General features: G+C 29.0%; 1 protein-coding gene across 2 annotated transcripts in view; it reads left to right on the top strand.

The window, feature by feature from the left end:
• LOC143225784 (ankyrin repeat and sterile alpha motif domain-containing protein 1B-like) overlaps nt 1-10,437 on the top strand; it is a 75,768-nt gene extending 65,331 nt beyond the window's left edge. The window contains exons 15-19 of one of the 2 annotated variants that reach the window (XM_076455775.1): nt 626-736; nt 3,996-4,310; nt 4,949-5,107; nt 5,665-5,802; nt 7,050-10,437. In XM_076455775.1, the coding sequence (XP_076311890.1) occupies nt 626-736; nt 3,996-4,310; nt 4,949-5,107; nt 5,665-5,802; nt 7,050-7,277 (951 nt within the window). In that variant the 3' untranslated portion in view covers nt 7,278-10,437. The remainder of the gene's footprint in view (nt 1-625; nt 737-3,995; nt 4,311-4,948; nt 5,108-5,664; nt 5,803-7,049) is intronic. The other variant, XM_076455776.1, reaches the window with a different exon arrangement.
• Nucleotides 10,438-14,429: the final 3,992 nt, after the last annotated feature.

Genomic DNA, 14,429 nt, shown 5'->3' with positions numbered 1-14,429 from the left:
ATCTTCCTGAAAAATTAATCTGAGTTAGATATAGACAACCCATTATCTGCTGTTTTATTTAATGTAAAAACAACCTGTTGCATTCAGTACTTATTTATACATTCATTGCTTTAAAGTGAGTTTTATTAATGATATTGTTTTCATTATTCTTGAGAAATTGATGATATATTTTCCTTTGGTTATTTAATATCCAAACAACATAAATGCAAATGTTAAACCCACTCATGTAACAGAGAATTAAATTAAACTGTAATTATTAATGCAACAAGTAATACCACAAACATTCGTAATTATTTCATTAAAATTTTCTTCATTCTGTATCTCAAAAACAATAACAAAATATTTTGCATAACACTAAAGTTTGCTTGAATTAAAATTTTGTCTCAATACGTTATAAGAGGGATAAAAAGTGTATTAATTTGATGAATTTTTCACTATATCTATCTGTGTGTGGGTTTGTCTGATACAGTAAGACTTACAGTCCATTATGAAATATTTCTAATAAGTGACAGCAAAAAGTGTTATTTCCAAGTGTTGCATATTAACACTGTTACGTGTATCAGTTTTTTCACAATAAATTATGCCTGATTATGAACTCTAATTTATGATAAATTACTCATAAAAGGTATTAGGGATCAACAAAATTGGTCATCAGAAAAGGATATTGGCATCCCTTCAAGAAAGAAGTTCAGAATATTACATTGGTGAACTAGAAGATTTTGACCTTTTAAAATTGGTATGTATTTGTCAAAAAAAAAAAACGTTTTCCAGAAAGAAATACCTGCTTTTTAATATATAATTGTAATGTGTGTTTTTTCTATCTTCATGTTATAACACAAAATTGAACTCCCAGTTTTCCCCTGAAGAAGAAAGGTCCACCTTTCAAAAGCACTTAGGTTATAGTGTTTTTGTTTCATTTCTGTGTGATTTAAATTATTTTTATTATAATATTTCTAGTTGTACAACTCAACCATTTCTTTTTACATTTAGAAACATTTTAAGTAGTTGCAGAGTTGTTAGGTGTTATTATAATAACAGTCAATCTTATGTAGTTAATTTTAGGTAACTTTATAATTTTTAAAGTATTTCAGTATGGTATATGATTCATTGAAAATTTTTAACATAACATTTTTTAACGTTTAGTATTGGTTATAACATGTCACCAAAGATATAGGTTTACAATCCATAGAAACGAAATAGAAAAACTGAAATTACAGTACTTATTAGTTTATAGTTTCATTAACTTAAAAGTGAGAGAATATTGTGAACTTGGTTAAAAATTAGAATTATAAAGAAGTCAAGGGAATATGGCATGTTTAATTTTTTTGTTTCTTCACATAATCTGTTATTTAGTAAAGCTGCTTAATTTCCAAGTAAAATTATTTATTTATTTTTATTTGAATAATTTATTTCAATTGTAAAATTACTAGTAATAGTACATGCACACTCTCTCAGCTTGCTAAACATATTTCTCTAATCTGTTCCCCATCCTTGGTGGCTCAGTGATAAATCTGAGGTCTTATAATACCAAAGATCATATTTCAGTATCTAGAGTTGACAGACAAATAACCTGTTGTGTAGCTTTGTGCTTAACAATAAATAAACAAAGCTGTTTATATACAAAACCAATTGTAGTTCAGGCATAGCCATATTAACCATGGCACGGTTGCACCACAGCCCCAAGTGATGAGGAGCCCCCTACTAATGATCAGTTCCATCATCTTAACTCTCTTTTTTTTTAATAAATCTTTTCATATTTTATCTTTTAATTGTTCTAGTCTTACTCAACATAAACTAGATCAATTTGACTGACCTCATTTTTTATTTCTAGAACTACTTCAGGTTGTAACAGGAAATAATATTTTTCTACACTAAATATGTTTAAATGTCTTAAATCTTATACAACTGTTTATAATTACATTTTATTGTTTTTATAACATGTTTTTTTTAATTTCCCACCATAAGAAATGTCAAAATACACAATAAGATGAAATATGTGTTACACTAATAAAGTTACATAAATCTTGTAGTACTTATGAGCTGTTAGGCCTCGTGAGCATATCTTACAGAAAAATTTTATTATTGTTATTGTTATATTCGTTTATATTACCTAATTTAACAGTTTTACATATTTAGTTACTTTCACAACAATAAATAAAGAATAGATACAAGAAAACAAGAAATGTGTAGCTTACCTGTGTAGTCATTTTGTTTTGCTTTTATCTGTGTTTCTGTGTTAGCCCTATTATTTTACATGAATGCTACGAGTCCACAAAATATTTTTTAAAGTAAGTAATATAGGGAATAACAGAATAATTTCGTGTGAACAACTGAGACTGGCCTTTATATGAGAAATTTTCTGGCTCTCTAATCACATGACTTGAGCAGTTAGGAATTCAACTTTTAGCTTCCACTTTGTTCTTGTGGGGAAAAAAAATTCTACTCTTTAGTTAAATTGTTAATTATCTGTAATGTCACATGATGTAAAACATATTCCAGTCAATAAATGGAAATCTAAGCTAGCTATTATTTGTAAACTTAATAGAGTTGGCCTTAGATAAATCCTATTGAAATGGCCTCAAAATCTTTTAATGTGGGCTTTGGTTCGTGACTTGTTGGTTGTAGGATTCTTAAGAATATTGGAACACAAAACAATTTAAACAGAAATACTATCAACTCTGCAGTTAATCACATTATGTGTAGTAACTTGTTTTATGTGTACTTTACAAAGAATTTTTATCGGTTCTTTACATCCTTTGTGAAAAACCTACAATTACTTAATATAATGTGATCCAACTCAACAGTAAGCTGGAAGTTAAGGTTCTGTAGCTATTGTTAGAACCATGCAGATAGACGTTTATCTATATGTAATCATGCTTAATCACAAATAAATAATGTGATGCAATATTTAGATCCCAATTGTAGTGAATGATATAAAAACAAGTCAGTATAATTTGAAGATTAACCTGATACATTCTACTGAACGTGTTGAATTAATACTTTCTGTAAGTAATAGTTTTGAGTATTTAATTACTTTTGTTAACAAATTATAAATTTTTTTAGAAAAAGCACTGAAGATAAAAGGTAAATAAATTACACTATTTAGTGTAGTTTGAATTATTGTCTTGACTTATAATTGGGAAACTATTTTTTAATACTTTATTACTTCACCATTGATAATTACTTTGAAAATGTAGTTATAGAAAAGGAATAATAGCTTCTTTGTGATTTTTTTATTGTATACTTTTTTAGTTTGCTATAATAAAGGTTTTTGAATGAATTGGTGGATGTGATATTTACCATCATCATAAGTAGGGCCTTTGTTTTAAGTATTTCTTTCATTTTCATGAAAACTGCCAATTCTGACTGTAGAAAAAGTTATAGTAATTATTTGGCACTGGATTATACAAATTCTTTTCAAATTAATCAAATTTGCAAAAGCAATACCCCATTTAAATAAGTTATTTATTATTGAAAAAAACAGAGTTATTTTGCTATGTGTTTTGGCCACAGTTGTTCAGGCCATCATGAAGCAAAATAATAAGATGAGACAACAATATTTGTATTCTATATAAAAGAATGTGTTACAATAACATGTGGTACATAGCAATTTTGAATTGACATTTTGTTTAAATGAAATGACTAATTTAACTATATAATTCAGAATATTCAAATAAATATAAAACAATATACAAAATATATTTTAATAAGCACACACACATGTAAATATATTTGTTTGTTTGTACAATGTTAATCCAAGTATAACTGCTCTTCTTTTCGAAGTTTGTATGAAAACTACATATTTCACTTTCCATGAGATTTCCTCTGAGGAGTTTCACATTCCAAGCTCATTGGATTATTTAAACTTCTCTTTATCTTTACATAGAATATCTTTAATTTCAATAGGTTTTCACTTCTGTGAAGATAAAAAACAGTTTTAGAAGAAACTTTTCTTTCACTAAGAAGGGTTTCTTACTATTATGTATTTTTTTTAGAATAAAAATCTTGGTGACATAGTATTGGAAGAAATGCCTCCTGTTGATTCTGTTAAAGAAACTGGACTATTTAAAGACTTTAATAAAGCTATATCCACAAGGAAACAAAATAACTTATCACAGTTATTGGAAGTATCAAATGGACACAGAGAAGAATTGAAAATTCGACCCCCTACACAATTGATGAGCGAACCAGGAACCAAGGGAGCACATTCACCACAGCAACAATTGAGTAGGATTCCTGGTTACTTAACAACTCAGTGGCGCCACCAACCTGATGTTCTGATTAAAGGAAACTGCAATTATAAAGCACTGGTAAAGTGTTGTATAATAAAAAGTTTCCAAACAAAACTTTACAAAGAAAAATGTTAAGACATTACTTAGTTTTATCCTAATATAATTGGGAATCCATCCAGTGGTGAAAGTTGTTGCTTGTTATTTTAATTCAAAAATTGCAATTAAAGGATGTGTGGTAGTGTTACTCTCTGGACTTGACTTGGAATGGGGTTATATAACAATTAAGTTGATATTGATTAACTTTAGAAATCGTGGTCTTCTTTATGTAATTTTGTGCTCACTTGTGAGTGGACTTACTTCACTTTCTTATGTTGTACTTTTTATTTTGTAATGTTTAAATTCTAAAGTTTCCATGGGCCTCATTATCTACCCAACTTGACATTATCTTGGAATAACACTTAGTGCTGGAGATAAATTTTGAAACTTTTATTTTAACTATGTTTTATAAACAACATGATTAAAATTCTGTGTTCTTTGAAAGAGAAAATAAATACTGTTCATCATTCTAACTGTGATTACAGATGTGAGCATGCAGTTCATTGTATTACTAGGTGTTTGGAGTTTATGCTTGCAATTTTTTTATTTGACACTTGATACAACTTTATTATTATTATTAAATGTTTATTAGTGGTCAAGTAAGTGTTTTCACTTTACAGTATCTGGGGTCAACTCTAGTAAAGGAACTGAAGGGACTGGAATCTACCCGAAAATCTATACAAAAGCTTAAGCTGTCTGCGAGAGGAATTGTAAAAGCCCCTAATGTTCTGCTGTCTATATCATACACAGGAGTTAAGTTTATTGATGGCCGAAGTAAGGTATATTTTCTATGACTTGTATATAAGAGTCTCACTTTGGAGCAAGTAAAGTATATGTATTACAGAACAACTTTTACCAGTGTAGCTAGTTTTAAATTATAGATCAAGCAAAACAGCAAGTTTCTGCTTTCTTTTAAGCTTGCTAAACAGAGATTAGTTTTGAATTTTTTTTTCATAAATGACATTGTTAAAGTTATGAATTGAAAACTTTTGAGTAAGGAAATTCTTTTTTTAAAATACTATAGTAATTCTTTCTCATAAGTAATATCCCTGTGCCACTCATTAGATCAAATTTGAGTCCAAATTTAACTATTGAAATTAAAATTTCAAGTATTTCATGTGAATATTTATAAATATAGAATGTTATGTAACCTTCTTAAATGTAATGTTGTAAGAAACTGATTTATTTTCTGTTAAATGTAAAACACTATTATTGTTTCTGTGGAAAATATAAAAACAGCACAAAAGTAAAAAAAAATAGCTTTATTGTATCTTTTTTTTAAATTTTAGCTTAATTTTGTGTGCATGTGGAAGTAAAATAATTACTTTGTGTTTAGCAAAAAGTCTGTGAACATGAAATCCAGAACATTCATTGTGCATGTCAAGATGCTGAAGACCTTACCCACTTTGCCTATATCACCAAGGAACACCAGACAAATTTTCATTATTGCCATGTATTTTGTGCTGAGAGTATGGTAAGTTTCTTAATTCTTAATGGCATAATGTCCCCCAGTGGCACAGCAGTATGTCTGGAGACTCACAATGCTGGAAACTGGATTTTGATAACCATGGGTGTGCAGAGCACAGATAGCCTATTGTGTAGCTTTGTGCTTAATTGTAAACAATCAGTCAATCAACTTTAATAGCACAAGTAACAATTATTTGTTTTTTTATGATATATGTTTTATTTTAATCAGTGTAAATAGAGGTTTATGTTTGATATGTTATTTAATACTCATACTAAAGATTGAGTTAGTTTGTAAGTATATATATCTGTGTGTGTATACTTTAAAGATAATTATTAATACTCTAATGAGGCATGGCCTGGTGATTAATTGATATACAGTACTGTGGCTTTAAAGGTCTGTGCTTCACACCTCATTACCACAAAAAAAAATCATTCTCATTGTTATGAGGCTGTGGGTGCATTATCATAATGGTGGTCAAATCGTACTATTTGATTAGTGTCCCAATAGTTGGAAGTGGGTGCTGTTCACTAGTTGCCACTAGTTGCCTTTAAGAATTAAAGTATAGTTTTTCTTTTTATTTATTTATATTTTTGTTGTGGTGTTTAAGAATTTTAAAATTAATTTTACCTTGGTTTAAATTTTTATATACTTTATTTGTTATTGACAAGCTGGTCCAAAGTCTAGTAATATATATAAAACAAACTAATACACAAACACAGAAAAAAAACTAACACAAAATAAATAAAAAGATTGTCTCAACTTAAAACTAGGCACACAATCAACTGAATCAGCTTTGAAAAGAGTGCTTTTAAGTCTTAAATTTATTATGCATGTCAATCAATCATTTTTACATTTTAATTTCTAAAAATTTAACATATAAAAATTTTTAACAAGTACTAGGTCATATTAAAGAATAGTATAACATTGTATTACTTCTAAATAAAGGTCAACAAGCTTAGTACTTTATTTAATGGACATTTTTTAATTAGTTTAAACATCTTTTTGAAAAATTAACTCAACAGAAAATGCATTTCTAGTTGGATTTTACTAGAAAAACATAGTTCAAAGAAATTATAGGATTACTAGAAGAAAACTAGTTAATTGCATTTGTTTACGATGCTCCTCCTTCTGTTGTCTTCATTTTAGAAATATATAATTATGAAAAATTTAAAGGGCAACTTGTAAAATATAATACAATTTTTCAAAAGCTGAATTATACTTCCTTCTAGCAACCTCATTTTCTTACTTCACAGGGTCTAGCTACTGAGGTGATACTGACCTTAGGACAAGCATTTGAAGTTGCCTATCAGATGGCTTTGCGAGACAAAACTAAAACTGCTCAAAAATGTGAACAAGCTCTAAACAAATGTCACGATTGTAAATTGGCTGAGAAGGATCGAAAGAATGAATCTTCTGCTGATAACAACCTAGTCCAGCAGGGTGAAAAAGAACATAAAACAGTTTCTGAGAAGACAACATGACAAAACTACCACTAACCACCCGTATATATTTTTAAGTATGTATGCATGTTTTCACCGTGCTCTGACCTCCACTAGTACTACACAAAAGGAAAATTTTTCAAAATATTTTTCTCACTTGTTGAGGACACAGACCTTTAGTATAATGGTACTGAAAGTTGTATACGAGTACACTTGTTGAATACAATAAAAAAAAACAAAAGCATTTCTAGAGTTCACAAGGGTCAAATTCTAGTGCTGTGGTTCTTTAATTCCATCTTAAGTATTTTCTGTTGAGTAGATGTGATTCGTAATTTCATGTATCAAATTAATTTATGAATCTATAGTTGTAAATAAGTATATTATGCAAGTACGTTTTTTGCTTATGTATCATTTTTCATAAATCACACATTCAGTTTGTTTTCATGAACACATTTCATTAGGCAAACTTGCTTACTTTATAAATGTTTTGTACTAAACTCTTGTTGAATGCAAACAGAGCAAACTTGATTACAGAATATAGAGCATTACTTTAATATCTGTAAAGTTCAAACCTTTGCAAGTCATTAAACTTTGCTTCTAAAACAGGATTTTCAAAAAGTTTCTTTCCTGCATATTTATTCTTTCTTAAAGTACAACTTTAATAGGCATTTAATGACTGTTGTTTAATATATTTATATTATTTAAGGAAGGTGAATTGCTAAGCAATTAGCACATTATGTGAAACATAATACCATCACTGATTTTTCATTAAGCATGATTAAACATGTAGAATATTTAAAGATATTAATATGATGAAAATCATGTTTTGGGGAACACTTAGGCAGTAAAAGCTCAAAATATTGTACATATTTCTGGAGTACTCAAATAGATATAAATCAGAAAAATAGAAGAATGTATTGACACTGGAAAATTTGATCAATTCCCCTTTTACAGGATGTTTATCTTATTAAGTTTTTTGGATGTAAAACAATGTATTTTTTACAGTTTTTTCTTAAGTGATAGTTGATCAGAAAACTTCAAGTTCCTGTTGATGTAATGCACATATAGAATGAGATTTAGCAAAGCAGATGCTATACTTTAAGATGATTTTGTTTCTTTCCTTGCTACATCTTTGCAAGCTTAGCTTAATGGAAACTGATTTATATATTTGATCTAGTTTGAAATTCTGATTTATAACATAAGTGGACAAAAGTCATTATGAAAGTTAGTATTTAAATTGTATCTCAACTTTAGGTTAATGTGGTCAGTGGAATTAAAATGACAAATGTTTATATTATGTTTGAAGAAGATGCTGTTGTGTTCTGTTTGAATATTTTGATTTTTTTACAGTATTTCTGAACAAAAGTTAAAAAAAGCCAGAAGTTTCTTACCCTTTACCATATTGTCACTTATACTGAGTGTTCAAACTAGTTTTTAACAGAAAAGTATCTTTATAAAGTTTTTTTTATGACATATGTCAAACATATAAACAATACAAGTTAAGGAAGGTTGAATTAAATATTATGTCAAATCTCAAGAAACAAGAGTTAAATAAGGAAAGAATATGGAACTGTGAATAAAAAAGGTGAATTTGGACTTTAAAACATGTTTTCATGTGTAGCTTCATTTTGTTTAATGTGTTCTACAATGCACGAAATAAATACTATTTCACATTACAATACCTTTGAGATCATAGAGGTTACTATTATAGTTTTGTCATAGTCTCGTGTTTTTTATTCCTTTTTGTGTATATTTTTTATTGTTTGTTACCTTTATAAATAATGTTAAACAAATATACCTACTTACTATGTGTATGCAAAATATATAAAGAATAATTTGTTATTATTATTATATCTAAAAATAAAAATTTTACATTTGATTAATGTAAAAAAATAGACATTTATATATAAATAAATGAATGAAAGATAGACCAAGACAAGCACAGTAACAAAATTGTCATTAAAAGTGACCTTTATGACCACAGATTTAATAAGGATATATCCTAGAAGGAAAGAACTTCATATCAAGCATTACAGAAGATGTAACACAACAAAACAAAGCCATATGCATGAAAAAAAAATTAAATAGTCCAACTTGTATTCATGGCACTATATCATTTTACCTCATTATGTTCAAATTGGTATTTTTGGCCACTGGTCACTATATTACAACTCTTTGTTAACTTGTATTGTTTAAGCATTTTGATATGACAAAGTACTTTATAAAAATGTTTGCCTGTTAAAGCTGCATCCAATGCTCAAAACTTTGAATTTGTTATTTTCTTTGATATATTATGAGGAAATTCTGTATTTTTTAATACTTTTGCCAATGGCATATTCCAGTTTTTGTTTATGACATTGTTAAAATTCAAAATATCAAAACAGGACATCATAATCTAAATGGCATTTCCTTCAGTTTTCCCTCAGCAGTAAGTTAATGGGCTTATATAATTCTTAAAATCAGATTATGAGTCAATGTGGTGAAAGTTTAAATACATAAACTGCTTTAAAGCAATCTGTCTAGTCAATAAAAAACAAGAAATAAAATAAATGATATGTACACTTCTCCAAATATATCATTCTTATGTTCTAATACAAAGATAATAATGCATTGTTTGTTCAGTTGAATACTTTCAATGCATTTTATTAACACGTACCATATTATATTCACCTGTTTTGTTTTTTTAGATTATGTTTAGTGCTTTAAAATTATAAATTAAAGTAAATACTTTTTTTTGACATGTGTATCCAATTTACCAGTAATTGTAGCAAATAAAATATTAATTGATTTTTGATTGAATGAATTTTTGTAATTTAATTATGTAATTGTTTTTTATTAATCATATAAAATAACTCATTAAAGAGCAATATATATATTGGCAAAAGCAAAAAAGTGTTTGCGAAGGATTAAATTTGAACTTTTTTCTTATTTTAGTGAATTTCTAGTATTTATAACAAAACAAAGAGAAGGAACATCAAATTTTACTAAGTTATTTCTTTATATTTTACTATTGATAAAACTTGTTTGAGGAATTTAAATTCCCTTAAAAGTACTTGGTTCGTAAAGACTTTGAAGATGCTTAAACTGAACTAAAACACTAGACACCTGAACTTTTATTTTATTTCAAATCAGATGTCAGATTTTTGTAAATATGTCATTTGAATGTAAACTACTTAGTGTATTATATGAAATTATTATAATATTTTTTGTATCTTGTGTTCATTTTACCAGTTTCAAGCTGTTTGTATAGATATTTAAAGTGTGCATTTCCTCTCCTTTAAATTTTTTTAATCTACAACAGAGAAAAATAATAAATCAAAGTAAAATATTATAGGATAACCTTTTTTCTTAATTAATTTAAAATTATTTTGTTCACAATTTTACTAAGATAATTAAAAGTAGTTGTTTTTGCATGATGATAACAAATAATAATTAACTGTTTTTAATCAAATATTTTTCTTTTATAATAGCAATATTTATAGAGAATTATGAATTCATATGACAAATAACATGCATTAAAAATGAATACCTGCATTAAAAAAAATGAAATTTTGTTTTGAACATATGGTTGGGGCCCATTATAACTTTTCACGTGAACTTGCAAAATAATTAAATCATGACTAATACTCTTTCAACATTCAACACTTTTTTCACATCTAAGAAAGAAAGAACAGAAAGTTGCTTTCATAAAATGAATTGTTTCCTCTTCAAAACAAGGAAGATTGTACCTGTGGTATATTCATGTCAAACTAAGTTAACCTTTGAGCACATGGAAATTTGTGATATTCTCAAGTAGAACTGATTTCTTCACTTGTAGTAAATACGTTTGACTGAATAGGAGGAGTAATCAGTTTTTGGAAACTTGACTTAGTTTTAATCTTGCGTGAAAAGATAAAAAAGCTGTACAAGTTTGAAAGATAGATAACATAATCTTTATTAACAAAAAAGAAAATAGTTTACATAATTGCACAAACAAAATGACAATTGCTTCAATAGATCAGTTGAGTAGGTCATCAGCTTTCTGTCTCTCAAGATGAATTTGGTGAAGTAGTTATGATTAAATAACAAGTAGAACTGAAAAAGAACAAATGCTTCTATTTTGAACACAGAAGATCACATTCTTGCTGTTGCAAGGATGTCACAGTATTTTTCCTGTTGTAACATACAGACATCATCCACTTTGTAGCAAAGAATATTTAAGTGATATATACTGTAACATGCCCTTGAGCAGAGTAGGTACTATCTGCTATAGAGAACAATACCTAGTACGAGGTAAATATCAATGGTAGACAAAAAAAAAAATTTTGTTTAGATTCTTACATTACTAAAGACAGGTAGAAATGATATATTTGGATGTCGCATATATCCAGTAAAGATACCAGTTGCAAAGTAATGCTAAATTACTCAATTATAGAGTCATGATGTTGAATGAAATAATGTTGGGCACAAAGTGAAATATGAAACACAATCTACATTACAAAAAATGTGAAACATAAATATAGCCATGTGTTTACACAATTTTGTAGAAAGGTGTATTGTTGCTTTCACTTGATTCACTGCTTTCATTTCCTTTTCCAGACTAACTAAATCTTATTAGTCTCCAAGAAACATCCTATTTAACAAGAATGACTTGTATTACTCACTGGTTATTCTCTTTCCAGCACAGATATCATATTAATTATTGAAGGACACTGCTGTTGACATCCTTGCATGGCATGTGGTATTATAGCAATAACTTTCTTCCAAGCTGAATAGCCAGGTATTATCTGCTTACAGATAAGAAAGTAACAAAGGCATTTAGAAGGAAGTCGTCTAAATGACTTTTTCAACCACGTGTGATGTGAAACCAGCACATATACATAATTCAGAATAAATACTATACTATTATAAGAATATATGTGACATATTTAGACATAACTCTTTCCTACTTCAAGCTGATTATTAATTTTAACTTTAAAAACTCATAAAATATAAGCTCGTGCTTGGTTCGAGGAACGTGATAACCTTCGTCTCTGAAAATATACACAACCCAAGTGTCATACCCTTTGATCAAAGAAAATTATATAATGAAAATTGAAAGGAATGTGCTTTAACAATGAGTTAAATATCATCTTAATATCCTTGAACATTCAAATAATATATTTGTATCATAATTAAAAAGTCGTTTATCAAAGAAATCCTAATTTACATACAAATACATTTATTACAATAAAACCTCTTAATACAGAAATTGTTCATGGTTAAAAATAAACCATTTTACCCAAATGCAAGTATACAAAATCTTGCAGTTTAGAAGAACCTTTTAACAAAGAAGAATAGGCAAATTATCATTATGTCAACACCCAATAATCTGTAACGAATAGTCTTTGGTAGCAATAAAAAATAAGCTTTTGACTAAGATATACTTCATTAAACAGTTTAACCAAGTATCAAATGCACTGGTGAGGCCTTCGCATATAACATCCAACATACCTTAAGACACATCAAACACCTATATATACAAACGTGCAAATATAAAGAAAGAAATATGGTCATGTTAGATAAAACTCTTTGCAAAGTATGAAAATTACAAGCAAAGACCCACTAACAAAAACAGTATAATCACAATTCAACGTGATACAAATTACAAAATAAACCACCAGCCTTAAATTAAAATACAAAATAAAAACTTAAAACGATTCTAAATTACTCATTCTGTAGCAGAATAAACTTCAGATTTATGCAAAATAACTTCTTTTTCAGTGATCGTAATGTTAGTATTCGCAATTACCCTCACATTAAAAAATCTTAACATTCAGACCAAACACTCATCTACATTTAAATTTAAATGTTATTTAGCTTTCTTTGTTTTGGATTTCGCGCAAAGCTACTCAAGGGTTATCAGCGCTAGCCGTCCCTAACTTAGCAGTGTAAGACTAGAGGGAAGACAACTAGACATCATCACCCACTGCCAACTCTTGGGCTACTCTTTTACCAGCGAATAGTGAGATTGACCGTCACAATATAATGCTCCTATGGCTAAAAGGGTGAGCATATTTGGTGCGACGGGAATTCGAACCCGCGACCCTCGGACTACGAGCCGTACGCCTCAACCTACCTGGTCATGCCAGGCCGTGTTATTCAGTAGTTACGTTCATTATGTACAGCCCCCGCTAGTACAGCGGTCAGTCTACGGGGTTACACCGCTAAAATCAAGGGTTCGATTCCCCTCGGTGGGCTCAGCAAATAGCCCGATGTGGCTTTGCTATAAGAAAACACGCACGCATACCCTTTATGTACATGTTCATGTTATTTAGTAGTTATATTCATTGTGAAATAAATTCACTTTTGTTTTACAACAAAATCACATAAAATGGCATTGTTTGACATTCTTAATTATGATGATCAAACCAAGAAACGTAAACCGTATATTCACTGCATTTAAGATATAAAACCCAAAATAAAAAATATGCATCTCTATTCTTATGGGTCCGGCATGGCCAGGTGGTTAAGGCACTTGACTCGTAATCTGAGGGTCGCGGGTCACACCAAAAATGCTCACCCTTTCAGCCGTGGGGGTATTATATTATGACGGTCAATCCCACTATTCGTTGGTAAAAGAGTTGGCGGTGGATGGTGATGACTAGCTGCCTTCCCTCTAATCTTACACTGCTAAATTAGTGATAGCTAGTGCAGATAGTTCTCGTGTACTTTGCTCGAAATTCAACACAAACTAAACCAAACTATCGTACCATTCTGATGACAACTACCAACACTCTTATCCTTTGAACTAGATTTATTTCTCACACTACCACCTAGTTATTACACAGTGTTTAATTCAAATTAGGAAAATAATAGGGTAGATACTGCAAAACATAATCCTATACACATAGCTGACACAAATGAAGTCAACTGTCACTTCTGAAACTTAGAATCCGCTAATAAATTGTATTTCCCTCGAAATTTTTTTCCAGCTACTGGTTTAATACTGTTTTTGGTGTGATTTACATAGTTTCATCGTGTGGTTGCTGCATTTTGTCTCCCTGTAATACACTTACAGTACGCATTTTTATGTATCTCACACAGTATTTTGCACTGGAACCATGTTGAAACAATATTTCAATTTGCGCAGTTGAAAATACACAATCACAACCAAGTAAAGCATTTTGTAAACCATGACTAAGTATGCTGTAATATCTAACATATTCTTTGTTA

Source organism: Tachypleus tridentatus, chromosome 9 (assembly GCF_004210375.1).
Source record: "Tachypleus tridentatus isolate NWPU-2018 chromosome 9, ASM421037v1, whole genome shotgun sequence".
In the NCBI taxonomy this organism is placed as follows: domain Eukaryota; kingdom Metazoa; phylum Arthropoda; class Merostomata; order Xiphosura; family Limulidae; genus Tachypleus; species Tachypleus tridentatus.
Note: the sequence above shows the minus strand (reverse complement) of the source record. Positions and strands in the feature narration are given on the sequence as shown.